The 19,865-nt window shown below is 44.8% G+C and overlaps 1 protein-coding gene across 2 annotated transcripts in view; it reads right to left on the reverse strand.

The window, feature by feature from the left end:
• Positions 1 to 19,865, reverse strand: part of LOC139952880 (ankyrin repeat domain-containing protein 17-like) — a 30,545-nt gene that overhangs the window by 2,201 nt on the left and 8,479 nt on the right. For both annotated transcript variants that reach the window (XM_071952156.1, XM_071952155.1), the window contains exons 5-29: positions 19,273 to 19,420; positions 18,575 to 18,808; positions 17,830 to 17,972; positions 17,199 to 17,388; positions 16,280 to 16,471; positions 15,748 to 15,857; positions 15,258 to 15,345; positions 14,341 to 14,468; positions 13,545 to 13,782; positions 12,144 to 13,151; positions 11,317 to 11,652; positions 10,689 to 10,834; positions 10,042 to 10,184; positions 9,272 to 9,485; positions 8,725 to 8,962; positions 7,995 to 8,095; positions 7,263 to 7,475; positions 6,664 to 6,823; positions 5,934 to 6,227; positions 5,359 to 5,590; positions 4,359 to 4,508; positions 3,758 to 3,922; positions 1,521 to 3,244; positions 1,002 to 1,123; positions 304 to 456 (exon numbers count right to left, since the gene is read on the reverse strand). In XM_071952156.1, coding sequence (XP_071808257.1) covers positions 304 to 456; positions 1,002 to 1,123; positions 1,521 to 3,244; positions 3,758 to 3,922; positions 4,359 to 4,508; positions 5,359 to 5,590; positions 5,934 to 6,227; positions 6,664 to 6,823; positions 7,263 to 7,475; positions 7,995 to 8,095; positions 8,725 to 8,962; positions 9,272 to 9,485; positions 10,042 to 10,184; positions 10,689 to 10,834; positions 11,317 to 11,652; positions 12,144 to 13,151; positions 13,545 to 13,782; positions 14,341 to 14,468; positions 15,258 to 15,345; positions 15,748 to 15,857; positions 16,280 to 16,471; positions 17,199 to 17,388; positions 17,830 to 17,972; positions 18,575 to 18,808; positions 19,273 to 19,420 — 6,870 coding nt within the window. The remainder of the gene's footprint in view (positions 1 to 303; positions 457 to 1,001; positions 1,124 to 1,520; positions 3,245 to 3,757; positions 3,923 to 4,358; positions 4,509 to 5,358; positions 5,591 to 5,933; positions 6,228 to 6,663; positions 6,824 to 7,262; positions 7,476 to 7,994; positions 8,096 to 8,724; positions 8,963 to 9,271; positions 9,486 to 10,041; positions 10,185 to 10,688; positions 10,835 to 11,316; positions 11,653 to 12,143; positions 13,152 to 13,544; positions 13,783 to 14,340; positions 14,469 to 15,257; positions 15,346 to 15,747; positions 15,858 to 16,279; positions 16,472 to 17,198; positions 17,389 to 17,829; positions 17,973 to 18,574; positions 18,809 to 19,272; positions 19,421 to 19,865) is intronic.

The following is a 19,865-nucleotide window of genomic DNA, read 5'->3' on the forward strand; positions in this document are numbered from 1 at the left end:
TTTATCAGTAAACCAGTGGATGATATTGAATGGTCAGACAGTAGGAGGGTTGACTGTGTACTGTGTTATCATCCACCAGCACATGATAATGCTGGCTGGCATAGTTTATCTACCATTCAAAACCAGTGGGTGATATTGAATGGTCAGACAGTAGGAGGGTTGACTGTGTACTGTGTAGATGCATTCACCACATGATATCGTATAGCAGGTTGGCATAGTTTATATATCATACGAAACACATTGGATGAAATTGAATGGTCACACAGTAGGAGGGTTAACAAAGCAGCATGAAACTAAACCCACCTTAGGATTGGTTCCATCCAGCTGTAGATTAGAGCTGGGATTCCATAATGCCTCGTCCATACCACGACCCCTGACCCCACCTCCGACATCCCCCATGGCCATGTTGTGGTGTAACCCTCGCTGCATAGGCTCTTCAAATGGACTCACAGGTGCCTGAAGAAAAAAAATGACAAACAAGTTACACCCAGCCCTCGACTGACAGCCGAAACCAAATTTGCAATCCACACCAAACCCCAAACTGTTGGACTTAAATAGTCAGTTTACCTTATGGTTTATTATTTGATATCTGAAATATAAAAGTTGCATTCCCTTTATGGTGATCCTCTGGCTGCCGCTTCCCAGGTTGTATCGTAAACTTGGTTGATCCCTGGCTACACAGCAGTTAATGGTATATGGCTTCCGACTGGCACCCCCGAAACAAAGATATTGACAGAATAGGGAGACTGCCAACATACATGTAGGGCCAGATAGCTCAGTTTGTAGAGCTAGGTCATTGGTTCAAATCCTGCTCTAGTAAATTTTTCTTTGACTTCAAAAATTACAAGACCAAACTGTTCGACTCTGATTTTGGCAGGACTGTATGCCTGATCCAGTGATTAGCTTTACTAATGCAGTCCTGAGTCCAACAGAAACAAACAAAAGCAAGCAGTTGGATTTTGATGGGTTGGGGGTTTAGTTTGATGATAAAGACCACATACCATGTGCATCTGGTAGGCGTCATCTCTTTGGTTTCCTTCATGGGGGAAGTTTGGCATTCCGTTGGCCGTGGCACCAGGGAGGTCCTCAAGGTTTGGGCTTTGTATCCAGTCACCGCCACTCCCTGTACAAATAATCATTTAGAATAATCAGAACGTGTGTCTATTTAGCAGGCCTTGAACGCCACTCTTGAAGGGGCACATCAATTTTCCTCGGGTCAGGGCACTGTTTTAATTTTTTCAGGTTTTCAGATACAGTTTTCTTGAATATGTCTTCATTTCAGAGGAACAAACTTCACATGTTTTCAAATTACATACACATTTTGCTTAATAGCAAAAATAGATTGCTAGCAAGTATGGTTGTTCAAATCTACTTCAGTAATTATCAAGTTGAAGCCAGCTCAGCAAGTTTAATCGAGCTGATATCTTACCACTAGACCACTGAGCTAGCAGTTTGAAGGAAGTTTTGTCGTGATAAGAAAGGTGATTTTGTTTTTTCATTTGAAATGAAAGCAAACTCACCAGGTGTGTAAGCCCAGATGCTGTTTCCTGCAGGACCCACGGCATTGCCAAGATCACCAACAGGTACCCCGACAAAGTTCACCGGTGTCTTGCGTTGGCCTCGACTCCGCTCGTTGCCGATGGGGATTGGAAGCCGCCGATCCTGGCCAATGGCTGCCGGTGGTTGCTGCTGCTGCGGCTGATCAGTTGCCATGGTAACAGGGCTTGGCGTGGTGGCTGCAGAACGTGGCGACGCCCCGGGTGAGATCGGAGAGCTGCTGCTGGACATCATGGTGTTAGGCGGGGTCGGGGAGGGGGCAGGATTGGCGATTGGGGTAAACTGACGTGCGTTGGCATTCAGAGTTGAACCAATAGGAGAAGGGTAGTCGGACTGCTCCGAGGGTAGGTTCTGGTTGATGTTGACCCCAAACTGCTGGCCGGAGGTAAAGTTGGAATTACTTGGGTTGGTGGTTGGGTAGTTGTGAGGGAAAAACGGTATGGGGATGGATGAGGAGGGTTGCTGCTGCTGCTGCTGGAGTGGAGGGGTTGGGTTGACGTGGGAGTTTCGGTTGTACCCGGGCGCTTTGGACATCTCAACGTTGGGTGGGGACGGGGGGCGAAATTCACCGTTTGCTTCAGACCTGTTGGGGTGCTGAGTCACCCCGGTGCCCCAGAACCCGGTGCTGTGTGACTGGGTGAAGAAGTTATAGTTGGTGTGGGACTGGGAGGAGGTGGCGGTTGAGGTCGAGGATGAAGGAGTCACAGGACGGGGTCCCTGGGTCATCTGCTGCTGTTGTTGCTGCTGCTGCAGCTGCTGCTGCTGTTGTTGTTGAACTTGCTGCTGGTAGGATGCCTGGGTGGGGTTAGGCTGTCGCAGTTGCTGTGGTCTTACTGTCCCTCCTGACTTAGTTGTCGTAGTAGTGAAAGAAGACTGTGTCTGAGAGGCGACTGTGACTAACCCCTGTGGTCGGGTACTTGCCATCTTGCTGTCGGAAATCTTGGAGGCGAACGAGGCTGAAGACGGGGGCGTAGTCGAGTAGCTATTCGGCTGTCTAGCATTAGGGATCTGGGGGTACTCCGCATTGGTTACCGGCGCAGGGGTCGCTGCACTAGTAGATGGTACAGGAGGGAAAAGCTGCCTTGCTGCTGATCGAGGGGACGCACCAGCCGTGTTGGTTGTCGTCACCGACCCCGCAGAAGGGCTTCCCCCACCAGTGGTGGTGGCTGTTGGGAAGCGTTGCCCCGGTAGACTCGGACGCCTTGGTACACCGACCCCAGGCACCACATTCCGGACATGGATTGCACCCCAGCCTGAGATAGTACCTGCAGCTTGGGCGAGTGGGAACCCGCCCTGGAACTGGGCTAAGGGGGCCCCTGGCGCTCGAAACTGCAAAGGCTGCTGCAGGGCGTTTGCAAAGACTGCCTGGGAGAACTGGGCGTGGTGGGCAGCACTGTTTTGGATGGACAGCGTTGGACGGACAACCCCTGCGGAACCTTTTGGATCGATGGCTAAACCCTTGAGGCTCGTCACCGACACCTTGACCGAGGTGGTGGTGGACACTGTGGCCACCGTCTTGGTCGCTGAGTGAGAATTGGAGACGCTGAAGGTCACCGAGTTGACTGAAGACTGATGGGAAGAGGTGACCTTTTTGACCTTAGGGAGGATGTCGGCGATGTCACGGTCGGGGTCTTTGATGAGAGCGGCGATTAGCTGGGAGGCTTGACGAGTGGCATCAGCAGAACCCCTAAGAGACAAGATAGAATCATCACATAATCAGAAAACTTACATATAATGTTCGGGAAAGGTACGGTATTGGTATTTTGTTTACAAGGAAGACAAGACAGCATAATGAACATCAGAAAAGTTCCACATATTAAAGCCATCAGATTCACAGCATCTTGTAAACACTTATACAAGGTGCTACATAAATGGTCTCATAATTCAAAACATAGCTCTGCTTATCCTGTTGAAAAACAAATAATGAGAGCTTTGGTACAGCCTTATAGACCGTATTGAATTTGACGTCACCGTTCAAATATCTGCCCTACAACATGTCGTCTGTGCGCAAGTGAGTGTGTGTGTGTGCGTGCATGTGTTGAAGAAATCAAACCGGGAATGTTGCGTGCTGCGCGCTACAGTGATGTACGCGTTTGGACAGGCATACGGTTTGCCCTACAAGATGGCGACTTTTATAGCAAAAAGGGGGTTATTCAATACAGTCTATAGATGAGATATGAGAATCCAGAATCATAATTACTTGATATTGATGGTCCTCTCTCCACCCTTATTCTGCCGGTCTACGTCAATATGCGCTCCAGTCACCTCCCTAATGGCGTTGATATTACAACCCCCTCGACCAATCAGGCGACTGATCGCTGAGGCAGGAACGTTGACCTTCTTGGACCTGAACGACGAGAAGGATCTGCAAGAGTGATAGGAAAGAAGACGAAATAAGAACAAGGAGACTTAAGGGTACTGGACACTATTGGTAATAACTCAAAATAATAAAAACTTACTTGGTAACTAGCAATTGAGAGCTGTAAAGTAAAAAACATTGTGAGAAATGGCTCCCTCTGAAGTAACATATTTTTTGAGAATAATAAAATACTTCAGGCCCAAAGCATTTTTTAGGCATCTATTAAAGCACACAAAATTCTGCAACAAGTGTTTTTTGTCTTCTTTCATTATTCTCTTGCAACTGCGATGACCCAATTGAGTCCCCAGTTTCACAGATTTGTTATTTTATGCACCAAAGGTTTCCATCGCTTCAAAGGTAAGGTCATAGAACGGTAAAGGCCCTTGTCAAGATAAGTCCAGGACAGGTAAGGGGGGTGGGGGAGAGGGAGTCTTTGTTTTACCTTCTAACAACTTCCTTCCATCCTTCGTCTCTTTTCTGTCCCCTCTTTGGGCTAGCTCCAGTTCCTGATGGATTCTTCAGACCTGACTGTGAGCCTCCGGTGTCTCCACTGCCGCCCCTTGGTGAGTTCTTGGTGCTACTGCTGTGGTCGCTGCAAAGAAAGGGCAGAGAATAATCATAATTATATAATAAATGTTACATAGCTCTCATATCCGTCACTCAGAGAACTTATTATTCTGGGAGAGCACGGCCGGTCCGCGTCCAAGCCGCTGATATTCATGACCTCAAAAGAAACCTTGTTTATTCATGAGACTTATTGTTATACCAACAATAGCGCCCGGCATGGATAGCTCATAAACTTCGCCGTGCTTCACAAACATGACCGTTCTTCCGCGGATTGTCCAAGGTCCTTAGCAACGGCGGTATTTGCAGTCCAGTCCGCGGCTTGTTGGCGGAGGAACGCTCGGGAGGTTTTGACAAGGCGCCTTATAGTGCACTGGGTTCTTTTATGTGTATGACACAACAAATGGGACCAGCTTATCCGTCACTCAGTGACGCTAAATGCGTTTCAACAATCAGCATTTTCCTGCAAGGTATTGAAGAGCTTGAAGTAACGAGACCAATCCATGTAATAGTTTACAAAGTACTGTGGCGCAGCCAATCAAGCCAGGAACACCGGGGCGAACCCTCTTCTCTTTTTAATGAGTGCACTGGGTTCTTTTACGTGCATAACAAAACACATGGGACAAATGGTTTAACATGCCATCCGTCTAGCTTAGAAACACATGAGTCAGGACTGGGACTCGAACCAACACTCCGCTGAACAAAAACACCAGGGCTTCAGTCTGGTGCTCCTATCCACTAGGCCACAACACGCCAACCATTTTCAAACAACTTTTTCACGTTCGGATGCTTTGATGACTATATAGTTCAGATTGAAGGGGTCTACTCATTCCAATCCACAGACAATGCCGATAGTTTGAATAGCAGATAATACTTACGATGGGTGGTCAGCATGCTTGCTGTCCTTTCCCCCTTTCTTCCGTCTCTCCTTGTCACGCCCCTTATCTCTCTCCCTCTCCTTCTTGGGTGCTCCGCCCTCCTTCCCATCAAAGTCGTCCAGCTCCCCCATGTTCCGCACTCTCTTACGACTCTCCAGCTCGCTGCCGTCCTGGCCTCGGGACTTTGCTCGGGCTCGGACTCGCTCCTTCCTGGAATCACTGGCGCTTGAAACTAAACAAAAATTTAAAAGACGAGAGAGGAGTTTACAAATTGGAAAGTCTTGGCGACACTCGACAACTATCTGAACTGGAAGATAATCATTCTCTCAATAAACATTATAGTTTGCAATGGGGCCTTCCATGGCAAAACAGCCTGCCTCAAATATTTTGGTTTTTTATACAAGATTATTTCAGGGTAAATTAAGGGACGTTTTCCCATTCCAAAGTTTCAAAGGCATACAGTGTGTGGATATAAATATTTCAATATTTCAACCACAGAACAAGTGGTTTAAAAGCACGCTTAAAAAGATTTGTCTTTCAATTGAAATTGAACTGAATTGAAATTGAAATTGTACCTGGTTCTTTAGGTACCATCGACGCTGCAGCCAGCGAAGCAATGGCCTTTGACGCGGCGTCCAACACCATCGCCGGCGACGCCTTGCTGACAATGTTGCTGCTGCTACTGCTGTTGTTGCTGTTGCCCGTATTGCTGCTGCTGTTGCTGACGATACTGCTGCAGGTGGTCTTGGTGTTCTTGCCCTTCTTGGGTCCGGCCATGGTGGTGATGGCTGGGGTGTCGGTGGTGCGGACTTTACCGATGGTAGTAGTAGTGGTGGCTGAAGGGGGATCCAAAGGTACTGGCTCGTCAACTACAACAGGAAAAGAGATTGTTTTAAGTTTCATCAGGTAAAAATCTTTCAATAACTTATCCCTCTGTCCCAATGCTCTTCCCGTCCCGGCAAACTCCAACTAGGGAATATAAACACCAAGCTGGCAACAGCCAATTTCTCTCACACAAACAAAGGGATATGATTATGAATTGCACAAATCCCCAAAATTGTTATTCAGTAACTAAACTTTTTTTTCCCCCTGAAGACAAGCAGTGTATACAGTTCGAAACGTTGAGACCAAACCAGCTCTTTTCAGAGCCAACGCTCTCTCAAAGGAGATTTATTAAATGGTTGTATCCACAAGTTTACTATTATTTACAGCTTATTATTACTACATGTCTAGTTATTGTTCTTCTTTTCTCACTATGGCGCGTTGGAATACTTAATGTCTAGTTATTGTTTTTCTTATACTCACTATCGAGCGTTGGACTGGGTGTACTGTCTTCTCTCTCCTGGTCTTGATCCATATCGGGATCGGGGTCGTCGGGAAGATCCTTCTGCTGCTTCTCCTTGCGCTTCTTCTTCTTCTTCTCACGGCGCTTAGCAGCCTGGGCCTTGCGACTCTCCTCTCGGGACTAGACAAAGAACAAACGAGTCAATCAGTTAAACTTTTCAATCCCTTAAGGCAACCCCTGGTTCTTATGGAAATTGCATATGGAACACTTGAATATATCAAAATTACACACGCTTTAGTACTCAAATCTAGAAGAGACTTTGTTGAAGACAAACGTTGGTCTTTTTTCTCTTTGGCCATCTGTCTTGTCCTAGGGCTGATTTCTACAAGTAACGACTCCATACTCCTCTTTGTACTATACTACTTGAATTGACTTCAAAAAATTGTTGTTTTACATTACTTTTGATTTGCTACGTTACTTTCTCTTGCTTGAGAGTATGGAAAAAGTTTTGAGTCAACATAGTTAGGAAGAATGAAAAACAAAGAGACACGATCACAATTAGTGATGATGTACTCAGGACCGTTTAAAGGAACCAAGAAAGAAATCAATGAAATCGTACCTTTTCCGACTCTAACTCCTCCAGGAGGTTGTTGGCATTCTTGTTGGCCTCGGCGGCTTGGCGATCTTTGGCAGCCACGATGATCTCCATACACTGGTGACACTTCTTCAGGAGTTCCTTGTCCGAGATGGTGGCGATGTACCTCATGCATTCGGCATCGGACGGGAACTGGTTGACGTGGCGTACCATCCAGCGTACAACCTTCACGTGACCCTGTTGAGACGAGATAATAATACAAGGTTCTTATAAAGCGCTTTATCACACCCTTAGGGGCGCATCAAAGCTCTCGGTATTTTGTCCTGCAAAGTATATGGGGCTACTTTTTGAAGTATGAGGCCTATTCCTTTAAAGCACCATATAATGGTTAACAAGGTGCTGTTGCGCAATAGGCTGATGATCAAAACAGGAACACCAGGGCGAACCTGTTCTCTTTTCAATAAGTGCACGTTTTTTTTTCATGTGCGTCTTGGTCATAAAACTTTTATCTTTAAGCTTCGTCCTTCTGAAGGGAAAAGAGCCATAGGTCTTGTGTTTTGTGTAATAAGGCTTGTAAAAGAACCCAGTTACACCTAACGCTAAGAAAAGGGGTTGGACCTGGTGTTTTAGCAGCATCCTCTATACAATTTTAAGGTACTAAATACATTGGGATTTTTGGCTAGCACAGTGACTTAGTTCGCTATTTCCTGCCTTCACAACCAGAATGAGTCGATGAAATCGAAATGAAATAATTACCTTTCTGAAAGCAGCCATCAAGCAGGACACCTTGCGGTTGTCTTGGCTGTCAATGTCTGCTCCAGCGTGGACCAGTCGTTGCACAACGTCTAGATGCCCGCCTGGTGATAAAAAAAAACAATCGGATAATAACCCTTAGATGGTTCACTCAGGACTCGAATTTGAAAGGAAAAAATCCACAAGACCGAAGGACTTGCAGCTCAGAAACTTTGCTTGACCGGGATTTTGTCTCATAAGCAGACACTAGAATCAAAATGAGCACTCGGTTTTTTCATCGAAACTATTTCATTTGAACCATTTGTAAAATCCTTTGAGATCATGGTATTCTGTGTGTAAAACCACCAATATGTTTATCGCGAAACAGAAGGTCGCCTTTACTGTGTACATGTGCGCATGGTATGTGGTACGTACGATACAGTCTGTCCCCCACAGTGAAAAGGCACCTACTCGTACATACATTGGTGAAAGGACTTCCGACCTTTTTAACCATTAAAGGTGGACAGGGTAATTTTTCTCATAGGGGGAGCATAAGCTATTTTTAAACTGTCGTCAGCATGAGGTCATGCCCTATCTTTGGCTGTTTGGTGCATTTTAATCGCATGCTTTGAGCTCTTGTCAAACTATGAGGGTTGTTGCGTGCGATATGTGGGGCAATAGGCAGGGAGTCTGCGTGCGGTATGAGTGCTAAAGGATTAAGGACTTTCAGAAGGCATCCATGACAGGAACTTACCATTGCATGCCAGCCAGAGAGGCGAGTTACCCTTCTTGTTCTTCACGTCCACAGCTGCCATGTGCTCCAGCAGGAGCTCCACAAAGCGGTAGTGCCCCTTGTCAGCTGCGATGGTCAGGGCGGTGTCTCGGGAGGACGGGACAGGGGCCGCGTTGACGTCTGCCCCCTTGTCGATGAGGACCGCTCCTACGTCTGCGTAGCCGCCCGACGCTGCCTCCATAAGGGGTGTCAAGCCGGTCTGGGGGGTTAAGAAAGAATTTGGTTTTGAGTTTTGAATCAAACATTCAAGACATGGAATAAGTGTAAAGACATCATCTTAGGGTTGTGCCTTGAATCACAGGCTTGGTACCTCATAGGTATTGTACACTAGTAAAACTATCTTCCAAGGAGGCCCAGCGGGCAACTAAAAAAACTCAGCAAGTTTTATTTTACTTGAAAATATCCCATAAAATTCACTTGTACAAATCATACTGCTCATCAAATATAAATCTGAATGGCATTTTAAGCTTGTCAGTGGAAACAATATTAAAAACTGCTGCCAATTTACCTTAGCCCTATGCTCTACGTTAGCCTTCCGATCCACCAGTAGGCTAACGACCTCGGTGCGGCCCTGGAAGCACGCTAGCGTCAGCGCCGTGTTGCGATTGGTCTCGATTTGAGCGTTGATGTCACTGCCCATGTCCAGTAGAAGTTTGACCGCTGCCGTGTGGCCGTTCATCGCCGCCAACATCAGAGGTGAAATGCCTAGTTTACTCCCAGTTCTGAAATTGGGAAAAACGCTCATTTAGTCAGAAATGTTTACCTATGAATAAATGGTTCAGACCTAGGTTCAATTTTACTGTTAAAGGTAGGGTCATATCATTGGCAAGTGCTAACAAAATCAAGAACTTGAAAGACGTAAAAAAGACTTGAAAACTGGGTATTGCAGGTTCAAAACGCAAAAAAGGAAAAAGGCACTGCAAAAGTTAAGGAAGCATTCCCTTCAAAGTAATACACTTTGGAAAAACATTTGAATCTGAGAAACGATTAATACATGAATCTTTTCTCAGATATCTGATGGTTGGTGTCCATTCAGGAATGGTGCAGCCACAGATGGGGTTGGTACCCGCTGTCACCTCGCTAAACGTGAATGGATTTGACATTCTTGTGAAACTACAGTGAGTTTTTTTGCTGTTTCTCAAAAAGTAGGCACTCTATTCAGCTGAAACTTTCACATGTGACTTCTGTCTTTCTTGATTAAACTAAATGTTTCAGAATTCTTGTGAGAAGACAGAGTTTGTTTGGTTTGATTCAGGGAAGAAGTATCTGAAGATTTACCTTGAATTGATCTCAGCTCCGTATCTCAGGAGAAGTTTGATGATGCTGACGAAACCACCAGAAGCAGCCAGACTGAGAGGGGTGTAGTCAGAAACGTTACGATGCTCCTTGTTGGCTCCACGGGCGAGCAACAGGTCCACCACCTGAAAACAAAACCACCGTTCACAAATTACTCACAGTTACGAAAAATGTATCTGACAAACTTTTAACGTCACTTTCTCTTGACTGTCTCACAGGACAACTCAACCTGTATGAAATTTTCTTAGTGGAGGCAAAGACTCTGCAGTGCACTCGCAGTATACAATGAATGCAGCCACAAGTGGAGGAGACTTTGGTAGTGCACAAATAGTATACATTGAATGCAGCCATATGTGATATTAATTTTTCACTGAATGTGGTGTTACCGAAAACCAAATAAACATTGATAACTCGCCATGCAATGCCTCAAAAACTATACCTTTGTTTTTGTTGGGCATACTGGCTGATTTGTGCGCAAATCAGCATGAAATGCTACATGTAGCTTGTGCATAGGGAGAGACCTGGGTTCACATACTGGCAAGTGTTTTGCCAACAGTATAATCATTGCGGCTCTAGAAGAGTGAGGGATGAGGGAATACTGTCAGCATCCCCAGAGTGTCTTGGCTTACCTCATAGCGACCTCCAGAGCAGGCGAGAGACAACGGGGTATCCTTGGTCCGTTCAGACTGGGCTTCGATGTCACAGCCTTGGTTGATCAGGATCTCTACCGTCTTGCAGTGACCGGCCGTTGCAGCTAAGATGAGTGGGGTGAAACCTGGTGGGAGAGAGAGAGGGGCAGGACAGTCGGTTTAAAAATACTACTTGAACCTGATGAGTCGTGGCCGAGATTTCAAGAAACAATTCCCTTCAAAGAAATATTCAAGGGATTCAAAGACAATTCAATCAGAGAAACAATTCAGCATGAAAGTGATAAACTATTAAAATTACAATTTTAAAATGATAAAAAAAGATACTAGAAGCAAGTTTAACCCTTTTATGCACCCTTTACTTTAGTGATATTGATCATATGTACACATTAATTGTTAACTTGTTTTTTTGCAAATGGCGACCCAACAAAAACAGGTGACAACAGGACCCTCAAGTGTACACTTTCCCATTCTAAAGACTGGCTGTATGTTTGATCTACTTTCTGAAGGGATTTTTAAAGCCAGTCGCTAGCCACCAGTAAACACATGAAAGAGTTAAATAGCATTCCTTTTTGCTCAAGTAGCCGTTTTGAGATCTGTCTCGGCTCACCTTTCTTGTCCCGGTGTTCCATATTAGCGCTCTTCTCCAAGAGCATCTGGACAAGCTCATCGTGACCGCCTGCACAGGCCACCGTCAACGCCGTGTCGTGGTTGCTCTCCGTCTGGGCGTCAACCTCGACCGGGGGGTGGGGTGTGAAGGGGGGCGTATAGTAGATGTGGGGCGAAGAGGGCGATGGGTGGTGGACTGCGTCCGGGTTGGGGACAGCGGCAGTGGTGGTGAGAGTAAGCGGCGAGGTGACGCGACAGGAAAGGGAGGAGCCACACTGGGTGCCAACTGACTGGGTCTGCGGTGGGGCCTTCCAGGGCTTCGGGGGTAGCTCCGGTCCTGAAAAGGTTCAATGAAAAGTCTCATTAACATCAAGCTTTTTGAATACTCATGACTGGTATAATCTGTCACTTGATTGTAACTCCAGACACTTGAAGAAACTGAAACATTCCTTAAAGGTTAATTTGTCTTGAGATGCACTCATTTTTCAATGGATATAGGCACAACATTACAAGTGTCTTAACCAATTAACCTCATACTAAAATGGTGTCAAATGTCTTCTTAATCTAAAATTCTTAGCAAAATTTGAAACATGACGTCATCATACTTCAAAAACAAATTGGTCTTTACAAATCAAAATGGAACTTTTTTTGTGTCAGTCAACAGGTCAAATCACATACTATTTTGATTGAAAAATTGGTGAGAAAAAAAAAGATTTAGGTGTTAAATATATTCAAAATTCAGGCATCAACTAAAAAATTTAAACAACCAGAGATGAGAAATTAGTAATTACAAATAAGATTAAAGTGAGCAAGGGGGTTAGAACGTACGTGCTGGTGTTTCTGAGGTTTCAGCGAGTGCACACATCGGGGACGCTACGAACAACCCATCTTGGGCTTCCTCACCGACACCACTCTCTCGTTCCTGAGAGAGAACATCGGCGCTAGCTAGCCTGTCGACAGCCGCGGTGGTAGACCCTGTGACAGAGGCACCGACAGTCGAGAATGGACAATCCTCTCCGGAGATTAGAAGACTTTGGACATCGGGTAAGGAGGCTGTGGACAAAGGAGCCATCTGGCTGCTTGCATCTTTAGTGAGGGGTGCTGCATGAGAGTGATTTTTGGCATCGAAGGGGGAGGATGCTTCTAGCTTCGGGGAATGTCCTTCCTGCGGGTCTCTGGGAGAGGTTTGGTCGCGACGACCGTGAGGAGGGGAACCTGATAAGCGACTCGCTAAGGGTAGGCCTGGAGTTGGGGTTTGAGACTCGGCTTCCATACCCTGGGCGGACAATCTCTGCTCAGGGAGGTTGGGACTTCGGATGGGGACCTCCTCGTTACACTGGTTGAGTTTGATCTCCCGGAGATCAAGAGCTGAATCGTCGATGTCCGTTGCTAAGACTTCCTCGCCCAGTGAGCCGGGAGTCTCGTCCCGTAGCCCTTTGGGAGACTTGTTATTGTTGGCTTCACCACTCAGGCGAGACGCGACGTCGTCGGGAGTTGCTTCGGGATGCGGTACGGCGACCCACTCGCCAGAAGCTTCGCCAGGGTCCGCCGTGGTGGAGTCGACCGCCTCCGCCGTGCCGTCCTTCTGGATGAAGTCCCACTCGATCTTCTGCAACTCTCGGAACTGTTTCTGCTTCTCCAGGAGCTGCTCCTTGGCGATTTGGACGTCGGGATGAGGCTTCTGCCCGGAGTTTGGGAGCTGGTTGGTTGGCGAGGCACCTGGGAGGATCCCCATCCCTGAGTCATCATCCAGGGATGCATTGCTTGGGATTCTTTGGTGCGTGGGATCTCGAGAAAGTGCCGAGGGATCAGTTACTTGTGCAAGTAAAAGGGAACCTGCAAGCATGACCAGCAAACAATTTATAAGTGACAATGTTGTGCTGTTTGTTTTGTGTGCTACGGATTAGACAATTCAAATCAATTCAAAGTACAGGAGATCCTATTTATATTATCATCATCGTTTTGATTTTGCTGAAGTATTTTAGCGTATGCAATAAGACATCTGCTCTTGCAATGCAACGGTCATAAGTTTGTTTTATTTTTCACAGAACTCAGGAATACAGTGCTTTATGAACATCAGTGTCAGGGTAAACACAAATTATAATAGAATACCTCTTCATTTGTTATTCTATTTTTTTGGTGTGGGGGTCGTTGATGTGAAGGGTTGGGTATAAGAGCGGGAGTGGGTGACTCTGCCTCGGGGGGAGTGACAGACACAGCAATACATACCCTGGGGTTGAGACATCAACACCTCGTCAGGGTGCTTATCAGGCTTCTGAGGGGGCACCACCGTCGGGAGAGCCTGCGTGGGTACCCTGGACACCTCTCCCTGCTCGGGCGTAGGGGGCGTCACCGTACCCTCCAGGGGTACAGGCGGGGTGTGCATATTATTGGGGTAGTTGAGGATGAGGGACATGACCCCGGAGTGGCCCCCTTTGGCAGCTTCAATCAGACAGGTTGAGTTGTCCTGCGAGAAAGTCAAGAAAAAAGTTATGTTAACAATTGAAAGGGAAAAAAATGGACACAAAAAGTTCCAACAGTACTTTTGGTTTCTCTAGAGAAAAGTTGTAGTACAAAATAATGGGGGACAAATGCAAAATTAAACAGGCCATGACTCAAGGTTTGCCTCAAAGTTTTTAAATAATAATAACAATAGTGGCTTCTTATATAGCACTCAAGTCTATGAGGTTGGAAGCATAAGTCAGATCAACAAAATTTTGAAAACAATGTTTGCGTAGGAGTTAGACATTTATTATATGAAAAGTTGTGCACACATGTTTTCTCAAGTGTACTGTCGTCTCGAAGGAAGACAGAGCAACAAAAGTGATTGTCAATAATCACAACATACCTTTGGAAACTAAAATAAATGCCTCATGTTACCAACATGTCTTTTCTACCGAAAGCCTTTTGTAAAACATGGTATTTCAGGTTTAAAAACACCAATCTCTACGTGAGGGCGCCCTACGTGAGGGCGCCCTACTCATATGTGAATAAGGTTAATTTATGAAATGAAAACTGTTCTCACCTTCAGCTTATGAGAGGGATTGGAGCCATGTTCCAGGAGTAGCTCTACCACGTTGAGGTGTCCCCCGGCGCATGCCAGGGATAATACTGTGTGGTCATTGTTTGACGTCGCACGGTTAACCTCAGCTCCTGTTGGCAGGTGAAAAAGACAAGATGTTTAAAAGCAGTGGACACTTTTGGTAATTGTCAAAGACTAGCCTTCACACTTGGTGTATCTCAACATATGCATAACATAACTAACCTGTGAAAATTTGAGCTCAATCGGTCATCAATGTTGCGAGATAATAATGAAAGAAAAAGCACCCTTGTCACACGAAGTTGTGTGCGTTTAGATGGTTGATTTCGAGACCTCAAGTTCTAAATCTGAGGTCTCGAAATCAAATTCGTGGAAAATTACTTCTTTCTCGAAAACTATGGCACTTCAGAGAGTGCCGGTTCTCACAATGTTTTATACCATCAACCTCTCCCATCAAGAAAGGTTTTATGCTAATAATTATTTTGAGTAATTACCAATAGTGTCCACCGCCTTTAACTTACTGCCAGCTAAAAACAAATTCTGTATGAAACTTAGGCACTGCCAACCGAGCACTAGGATACTCGGTGCTAGCAACTTCGCTAGGATTTAACACATCTTAATGACTCTTTCATGCGCCTACCGGTCGCTAGCGACTGGTTTAAATTCCTACAGAAAGATAGTTCTTAAACGAAAAATAATGACCGCACGGCCACACATTTTGCAGAATGGGAAAGAGGAATCTTGAGAGTGCTTTGTTGTGAACTGATTTATGGAAGCAAAGATACAATTTATTTGTACATATGGTTCGTGAAAGGATTTAAGGGCGAAAAATCAAGGAAAATTTGAATATGGCAAACTTATTTATGTTGCAATGTAATAATGTTTATTGAATAAAGACTGACCTTTGCTGATGAGATACTGCACAGTGCAGAAGTGGCCGGCCCTGGCTGCCTTCATTAGGGGTGTACGTCCCCCTTCTGATTCATGCTCCTGCAGAATATAAAACAAGAGTTGGTTTAGTTCCTTGAACTCTTAATCAAGAATTACCAGTAGAATAAGATTGTTGAAAACCAGCAGACTATTTTACTTTGATCTCATAACAAAGTTGTAAGACATTGGGCGCGCATCTTAGCAGCCGTAACCAAATAACTGTATAGATCATTGGTCAGTGATTACCCAGTGGCCAATTCAACCGAAACAGTTATTGGTTACGACCACCAAAACTCACACATCAATGCCATTTTTTTAAAACCTCATCCTTGTCCTCGACAAGTCTTGTGCATGGTGGTCACTAAAAAAAATAACGTCACGTCAAAAGCAGGATTCACTTCATTTCAAATAAATTTGTATTTTAAGGATTTTAAGACTATGCCATGTGTTTTTAAAACTCACCAAGTCTGCCCATGCAGCCAGAAGCACATCAGCAACATCAGTGTGGCCATTCTCGCAGGCGTAGGTGAGAGCAGTGTCCCCGGTGGCTGTGATCGCACGTACGTTAGCATCTGAAAGTAGAGACCCAAAGATTGAAAGAGTTAATGGTTTATACAGCAATGGTAGACGAACTGACAAAATAGTCACAGACAGTGTTCATGTTTTGTATGATCAACTACATACATGAAACAACAAACCTGTGGAAATTCGTCGTTTACCGGTTGTGTGAGTCAGGACAAAATAGTAAAAAACCCATGCAAAATTTTCAGCATGTAAACACATTGTATTTAATTTGGGTTGTAACAAAAAACATGTCATACAATCGTTAACTGTCGTGTAGCAAGGGATAACAACCCAGGATGCGGTAGCCAGGGGATCATCTTTAGAGGATGCGACTTTTTATGTCAGATATCAAATAAAAAGGAACTAAATACAACACTCTTTTTTGCTTTTACAATTTTGTTTTATAAAAAGAAGAGGAAATTTGACGCACTTTTACTGAGCAGGAATTTGACCAGTTCTACGTGTCCTTCTTGGGCAGCTTCCATCAGAGGGGTCGAACAACCTAGCTCGATATCGGCCTCGACGTCAATTAGGAACTTGGCAACGTCCAGAAAGCCACCGCAACAGGCTAGGGTGAGGGCGGTCTCCTGGGTTTCTTCAGTTTGCGCGTTGATGTTGGCACCTGTTGGAGATAATAATAATAATTAGATTAATAATTAGAATAATAATAATAACGATAACAAACTGCACTTATATAACACCTCAAACAAATGACCGAAGCACTTAAATACATTAATTGAAGAGTTGTTTTCATGAAGTGCAGTTTTGATGTCGTTTGCCAAATTGTTTCCAGCGGTCAAAAATGTGAGAATGAGAAAGAATGAGAAGTAGAGCTTGAGTGGAGGGTGCGGCGGTGACGAAGGAGTTCTTGAAGATAATGGAGTGCAGATTGGTGGAGGGATTTGTATGTCTGTAGGAGTTATTTGAATTCTATTCGTTTGGAGACAGGTAACCAATGAAGGGTACAGGGTTTTGGGGTGATATGCTGGCGGGGTGATGAGCAGGGTGAAAGCATTTAGATTCATCAGAGTAAAGACAGTGTTGCTACACCACTTCTACTTGGCCATGACAGTAATCAAACTTAATAGCCAGGCATGCAACTGCCCATTGAAAAAAAAAAAGGACAATTTTCGAAGGCACAACGCAAGTGTGGAGCGAGGCAGCCGAAACGCCACGGGACATGAGACCCACAATGGTACCCTAGAGAATGTTGAGATAAGGTGCATTGTTAGCATCATGTACTGGGCTTATTTTACATTATTGTATTTTTTTTTTTTACTCGGAATTTCGAGGAAACGCGCAAGAGTTGCATGCCTGATTAGCAGGAGTTCGGCAAACATCTTAGTTACCTTTAGCGAGAAGTAGAGCAACCATCTCCTCATGGCCTTCCCTAGCTGCCTCCATGAGCGGCGTGTAACCCTCATCATTCACCTCCTCGATGTTAGCACCTCGCTCAATCAGGAGATCGGCTAGCTTGGTGTGACCTCCGCAGGCTGCGAGGGTCAGGGGGGACTCAAAGCTATCAGCTGGCATGTTCACCTGTGAAGGAATAACAACAATTTTGTATATAATAGTCTTGCAAGGGAGGATCATTTTTGGAAATGTAAGATCAGGGAAGCCCTCGAGATACACACCTAGCCAGTGTCAAGCCAGTTTCTCTGCTTAAGAATCTCAATGAAAATTGCCCTAGAGCCAAATTTCATAGAGCTGCTTTAACAGAAAATATTGCTTAACAATTTTCTGCTAAGCAGAAACGAGCAGGAGACCAGTCTTAAATTGTACACCCAACATTGTAGTTTGGCTGGTAACCTTTTTCTAGTAAGCAAAATTGTGCTGCGCTTAGCGACTTTTTCTGCTTAATCAGCTCTATGAAATTGGGCCCTAATCACAGCTGAGGTTTTTCTTCGAAGCCAACAACCATCTACAGAGCTGAAATATTTTCATTGCGCTGTTTAAAAACTAACAGACAAACAAACAAACCTGCGCGCCGTGGTCGAGCAGAAGGCGCGCCACTTCTACGTGGCCGTCCATGGAGGCCTCCATGAGGGCGGTGTGCATCTCGTCCGTCTTGTGTTCGTGGTCGGCACCAGCTTCAAGAAGAAACTGCACCATCTGAAGATGCCCTGTGAAGTAAGAAAAAAGGAATTTGAGTCAACAGCACAACTAAGATCAGCAAGCAACTGAAACTTCACCAAAAAAGAGAAAATTACAAAATTTCAAATGATTTTGTATAGTATCTTTTAATTTCGAATGGTAAAACTGAGAACAAAAAAAGAGAGAAAATCAGCTGATCCGAGGAAAACTTGCATGCCTGTAAGACTTTTGTAAGCTTTGCTTGGTTTAAAAGATGCCAAGAATCTAGTTAGCATTCTGTTCTGTCTGTGAAGCCAAGGATTCTAAGGAAAGTGAACTTAATCACTATACTACATGTAGCCAAGAACCAAATGGAGAAAAGACAAGGAAGGAAGTTTCAGACTTAGGTGTGGGACAAAAAAAACAAGACCTTTTCCAGGGGAATCCCATGCAATCATCTAGTGCCCCAACAGGATTCGAACCAGGGTCCCAGAGGTGGAAAGATACCAACACACCAACCCAACCACCCAAACTATTGCTTATCGGAGCAAAAAAATACATTAACAATAATTTTTTTTCTGTGAGAGATTTTAAAAAGAACTATTCCCTTCTTGTTTAGATTTCACTTGTAACCCCAAACCCACAAACATACCTTTATAACATGCCAGCGTCAGCGCGCTTTCTTTAAACTCATTAGAATGGGTGTTGATCCCGGCGCCCCGTTCCAGGAGGACCTTCGCGATGCCTACGTGTCCACTACTAGCCGCCTCCATCAATGGCGTGTGCCCGTTCTCGTTATGGTCTTCGATGTTGGCGGCGGTGTCCAGGAGAACTTTGACGGCTTCTTCGTGTCCGCCGCTGCAGGCGTACATCAAGGGGGTGTTTCCTGTTGGACAGAAAAATATATATATTATTTCCAAAATACCAGGGCTGATACTTCATGGAGGCAATGAAGGCGATATCCCTGCCCCCTGGTCATTGCCTTGGTGCCCTTAAAATGCTCAAGTAAAGATTTACAATTTCCTCATAGGATGCCTTTAAAATGCCTTGGTGCGCTTGCCCTTCTGAAAACCAGCATACAGGCCTGAAATTCAAACGCATTTTTTTCCAATACAAGAGCGCATATACTGTCTCTTTGGGAAAGGTTCAGTGTTCTAAAAATGTTGGGGGGTTTTTCTGTCAGAAATGGGCATCAAATTTTGTCTTCGTTGGATACTGTTGGAAAGTTCTTTTTCTACTATATTTCCACATGTACTACAAATACGAGTTTAAACTTTGCTTTATTTTGTGTAAGCAGGTTGTAGGACATGTTTCTCATTTGTGGCAAAATTGTCTTTTGTGAGTTTCTACCTGCTGAGGATTGAGCGTTGACATCAGCCCCGTAGTCAATCAACAACTTGACGATGTCTACGTGACCAGCACTGGCAGCTTCCATGAGTGGTGTGCAGTCGCCCTTACTGCCTCGGTCCTCCACGTTGGCGTTCATCTTCAGCAAAACCTTAATAAATACAAACAAAATTGACAATTGTCACAGGATTTGGTTGAGAAAGCATGAAACGGAATAACCCCAGTGTTCATGTAATTGTAAAATAAACACTTCTTTACCATGTCTATTGGTGGCGCTCATCTTCAGAAAAACCCAAACGAATATCAACAAAATCATTGACTGTCAAAGGATCTTGGCCCAATTTCATGGGTGTGCTTTTAGTGAGGGAAACATTGGCAGAAAGTTCTGCACTTACGTCAAGCGTATTTCACGGGTTAGCAGGGAATTTTTGCTTGTTACTAGGCAATCTTCAGTTGTACCTGCAGTAACTTCGCAAATGCTTACCCCTAATCAAAACTGTCTCTATATTCTGAGGATTTTAAAATTTAAGAAGTGAATTGTGACTAAGCAAGTCATTGCGTCTGACGTCAATCAACACTTAATGGCAAATGGCTGA

Source organism: Asterias amurensis, chromosome 21 (genome assembly GCF_032118995.1).
Source record: "Asterias amurensis chromosome 21, ASM3211899v1".
NCBI classification, from domain to species: Eukaryota; Metazoa; Echinodermata; class Asteroidea; order Forcipulatida; family Asteriidae; genus Asterias; species Asterias amurensis.